The 5,071-nt window shown below is 30.6% G+C and overlaps 1 protein-coding gene across 1 annotated transcript; it reads left to right on the forward strand.

The window, feature by feature from the left end:
- Window positions 1–2,440: 2,440 nt before the first annotated feature.
- On the forward strand, window positions 2,441–5,071 carry LOC143070715 (carbohydrate sulfotransferase 1-like). The gene is made up of 3 exons (XM_076244902.1): window positions 2,441–2,554; window positions 3,361–3,610; window positions 4,200–5,071. The coding sequence occupies exons 1-3, from the start codon at window positions 2,476–2,478 to the stop codon at window positions 4,978–4,980; spliced, it is 1,110 nt and encodes a 369-aa protein (XP_076101017.1). The 5' UTR covers window positions 2,441–2,475; the 3' UTR covers window positions 4,981–5,071.

A 5,071-nucleotide genomic window follows, 5' to 3' on the forward strand; every position in this document is an offset into this window, starting at 1 on the left:
CCAACCGCCGATATAGCCGCATAATCAATATAGATTAACCGACCAATCTCTCGGTTAGCCGAGTGTCGGCCGTGAAATTACAATAAAAATTCGCATCAGAAACAAGCAACATGTGCTTATATTAATCATGGTTCTGGTAAGGAGTATTGATTTGGTCTCATTTTCCTTCATATATGTCTCTTTAAAATAGCAATACATCGTAGAAATATATTAAAAGAATTAGTTGTTGATGCAGCAGGTGTTAATGTGAATTATTTTGGCTATAGAATATGTTTAATCAAGTGATCGTGTTATTCGCTTAAAGGTAATTTTTCGAATATAGTTATTTACTATTTAGTTGTGCGTTTTACAAATCTGATAATTGCACAGAATTTTTTAGTTTTGATTTCAATGCTATATTATATTATTTCATTTAAAAAAGATAATATTTTAAGACAACGTATAAGTGTATCATAATCTTAAGATTTCACGTGAGCTGGAAATATGTTTATGAATTACCATATACAGTCAAACCTGTTTTAAGAGATCACGTAAGGGAGAGCAACACCGTGGACCCTTACATTTAGGACAGGTGGTCTTTTAATACAGGTTCAATTTATATGAAATATACTACAGGGGAATCTTAAATTAGTGGTGTGTTAATACAGTTGTTTTAATTCAGATAATCTCTGAAGCAGGTTTGACTGTATCAGTAATAAATTTGTCAGGAATATGACAGTTGTTGTCCATTCGTTTGATGTGTTTGATATGATTTTGCCATTTAATGAGGGACTTTCCGTTTTGAATTTTCCTCAGAGTTCAGTATTTTTGTGATTTTACTTTTTTTTGTTCCACTAAACTAATACTTTATAGACAATAAGAGTTTAACATGTTTGAGAGCATTGACACTTATCGAACAATTAAAAACATCTACAGTCAATTTGCAGGGAGTTTATGTTTTAAATTACTGCATTCTCATTTTTCAAATTGAAGCATTAACATTAAAATATACATAATATTTATATGAAGTCAATGCAGATTCAGTGACTACTGGAACATAATTTGCGTTTGATTTGTTTTCTACAAGGAATGTTTTTTTTCTATAATACGACAGATACGTTTTCAGATTTTTTCTTATTTAGTCTTTTTCCCTCTGTGTATAACATATATCTTTAATTCAGGATTGTGAACGTACGTACCAGCTTTTTGTTCAAAGTAAGGAAAAATCAAAATGTGTTAAAAAACAAATATTTTGTATAAGAATAATCCTACTGACCGCTCTTGGTTTTTTTTTATAAACAAGGTATTTGCTGACATTTGTGGGTTGGTATAACAACAAAGATTTGTTATTCAAAGGAATACGTATCGAGTGCCTTTGCTCACCAACTTGTTCTTGTACTCATTAGGAGCATGACTTTAGTAAAGCGATTTCAGAAAACCAAAGAAAATGATGAAAACATAAATATTAGCTCACAAATGTTATGAGTATAAAGTAACATATAAAGTGTATAATAAGTCCACTTTTTTCGTACACTTATTCCAACAATATTGGGTAACACAATATGATTTAGTCACCAAATTTGATCGTAGATGGTCGATTTACCATCACCAATACAAAAAATGTATCTTGGAACTGGTAAGTAGCAACGACATAAGAGACAGTTATAACTGTCGTATTTATCGGTCTCTTTTTAGCCCCCTTTTTACAGCTATTGTAATTAACTTAGTACGTGTTGTATTTATGTCAAAATGTATATTGTGATTTATTACTCATTTAGAGTGATTTATTAGGCTGGATTCTAAAAAAAATGGTTATGTTAATTACCAGATATATTCTCTCTAGTTAACACTGGGAAAACTTCTATTCTTATCGTATGAAATGAAAATAAGAAAAAAAAAAGAAAAAGCGCTTTGGACGCAGCAAATTTATAAAATTCATGCATTCAGGATATCTTCTAGTGGATAGTGGATAAATTTCAAAACGGAATTTTATGGAAAAATTTTACAGAAAAGTAAAATATACACAAAACTCGCATCTGGCGTCCAAAATATAAGTTGAACATCTATTGAAAAGTAAAATCACAAAAATACTGAACGCCGTGGAAAATTCGAGTCCCTAATCAAATGGCAAAATCAAATGACAAAACACATCAAACGAATAGCTGTCATATTCCTTATTTGGTACAGGCATTTTCTTATGTAAAAAATGGTGGTTTTAAAGCAAGCTAAATACATTGAACTGATATTTTAATTATTTTTTATACAATAACCAACGTAATAACACGATACATAAATACTTGAAACAGATTATGCAATTATATGCTCAGTAAACCCTTTGTCTTTTTTACTTATTTAATTATCTGATAATTGTTTGCTCATGAAAACGCTTTGTCTTTTTAGCTTATTCAACTATTTGATACTTGGTGTATTTAAACGTCGGGACACTAGTATAAACCTGATTGTGTTGTTTATTTTTCAGTATAAGAGAATTTAACAATGAAAATATATTTTGCGGTAGGAGTTATGTCAGTTTTGATCTTAGTTTTTCTGTCATACCGGCATCAAAATATATATGGTATGTTTTATTTCATTTAAAATATACTCCTTAAACTTTTGAAGACCTAACGGTGATATGGTTTCCCTTCTTACACGTTTTTATTTCATGTAGATAAAAGATGTCAATCATATGTTTTTTTATGATGAATTTGTGTTGAACTTCAAATGACAATAATACCCCGAATAACAGGGCAAGAACTTTTTAGATAGATATAAATATAAACCCTGCCTGTACAAGACCAACACTTTGAGCCAGATCTTTAACGCGCTAGATCACAAGGTAACAAGTATCATACCATAGAAGAAAGACATGCCTACCTACATTTATCTTTTGGTCATATAGCTACATACTTACTACATATATTTACATCCATGGCTTTCAAATATGTTCGCTTAAGAGTTACTATTATGGACCTAAGACCGATAAGAATAGCCTGTTTTTTTTTTAAACATAATGGTTGCAATAGTTTACATTCATTTATACTCATTTAAAACAATAATGGAAGTTCAATATGGTTTTTAAAAGAACAAGATTTTAAAGTAGTTGCGTAAAATTGTAACAAAAAGTGTATTAGTATTCATATTACGTCTAAACAAGTGACAACTCTAAGACAGTGAAGGTGATACACGGCTGAAAACACTTATTTTATTCATTATTACTCTAATATCAGCAAAACAGAACAGAGAATAGAATATTCGAGTATGGCTTATGAAATTTAAATAAAACGTATTTGAATACGTTAGTACTCATTTTATACTTTGTGTGAAACAGTATTTCCAGGAAAGACAATCAATAGTTTAATTCTTTTATATTATGTGTTATAGTAAAGGATTTGTACTACGTTACTGAAAAACAACTCATAAATACGAGAAGCATGGTCCAACAGAAGAATATAACAAGTGCCAGTACAGATATTTTATTATTTGGTTATATGAAAGGAGAAACCACATTTGTTGGGAATATTGTTGGTTGTAGGGCAAACGTATTTTATTTTTATGAGCCGCTCTGGTCACTTTCTATAGGAGGCTATTTTACAAAAGACAAGGAATGTGGATTCCATGAGAATAACTGCAAGTAATGTATATGCATTGTAACTTAAAATTGATATCGAATAGGATGAAAATTGTTATGGTCAGATTTGCGTTTTCGCGTTTTGTCTCTCCCTCATCAACGATATCTGATATATCATGATCAAAAACATGAACCGGCTGAAATCAAACTCTTTATTTTGAGTTTCATTTCAAGATAAATTCGTTTAAAATCATTTGCTATTGTGGCATCAAATTCCAATTTAAAATCAAAATATTTTTTTTGTTTTATTGAGACAAGCCTCAAATGTTACCACTAATGAAAACTCACGTATTCCGGTGGCATTTCAAATCTTTTCTCTTCGAAAACATTCTAGTAAATAATAACAAAGATGAGAACGATTTATTTGAAACACTTTGGATAATTTGAAGCGTATACAAATAGTTTCAATGTGGTTTTATGTTTGTATTGTAACATTAATACTGTGTCAGATTCCAACTAAGTTATACCTGTATATAATAAAAATACAACAGTATCACATGCACCGGAAGTTCATTCTAACCGTTGTACATACGTCTATGTTTGTATTGTATTTCCTATTCTAATTATCATAAAAATGTCTAACGTATTTCAGGAGTTACAACAGCATTTCACTGAACATTCCAAAACTTCTGAGTTCTTTATATGATTGTTATACTGAAACTATTGAAAAGTTAACAACAGAGGTACAAACAAAAATCACATGTACCAGTAGTGGCAGTACCAGTACAGCTTTTAAAGAAAGGAATATTTCAAAACTAGCAACCATATGTACCTCTGCAAAATTACGAGTGACGAAGGTACTTCGAATAGGAGCTGACTTGATAGAAGGTCTGATTCACATTCGACCTAATTTGAAAATAATATATTTATATCGAGATCCCAGAGCAATTATTCGTTCAAGAACGAAACGTCTGAAAGGGTCAATAACGGCAATGACTAAAGCAGTATGTGGTAAAATGGATACAGATAGTAGAATCATTTTGGAATTAACAAATAAATATTCAGAAAATATTATTTTTGTTTCTGCTGAACGTATAGCAAAAGATCCTATTGGTGTTTCGCAAAAACTCTTTGACTTTCTAGGACTTAATTTTTCCAAAGCACTTGAAAATAAAATTATTAATTTATCATACAGAGGTAGCCGGTATAACAGTCAGAAGAAATCACGTGTTTTAACAGAAAATAGCGGCTTTTTAAAGTCAATGAAATGGCGGACACTATTGTCGATAGGGGATAAGAAAATAATAGACAACTCATGTCAATCTGTATATCGTCGTCTTGGATATCATGAAATGTCGTCAGAGGAATCATTCAGAAATATATATATCTCAAACATAGTTCCTATTGATGAACGTACATCAACTTGGTTATAAGCGTCGTTTAAATCTATGTTAATCATGCAGCCAGACATAGACGGATCCCTTCGACTACTACTTATAAAGGTTCAACTGTTTTTAATAAAAG

The sequence above is a fragment of the Mytilus galloprovincialis genome, chromosome 4 (assembly GCF_965363235.1).
Source record: "Mytilus galloprovincialis chromosome 4, xbMytGall1.hap1.1, whole genome shotgun sequence".
Classification (NCBI taxonomy): Eukaryota; Metazoa; Mollusca; class Bivalvia; order Mytilida; family Mytilidae; genus Mytilus; species Mytilus galloprovincialis.

Bases quoted from the DNA above. Each gene is read 5' to 3' on its own strand.
- LOC143070715 (XM_076244902.1), top strand. From the start codon at position 2,476: ATGAAAATATATTTTGCGGTAGGAGTTATGTCAGTTTTGATCTTAGTT. The intron at 2,555-3,360 runs GTATGTTTTATT...TATGTGTTATAG, and splicing joins CCGGCATCAAAATATATATG to TAAAGGATTTGTACTACGTT. The intron at 3,611-4,199 runs GTAATGTATATG...AACGTATTTCAG, and splicing joins TTCCATGAGAATAACTGCAA to GAGTTACAACAGCATTTCAC.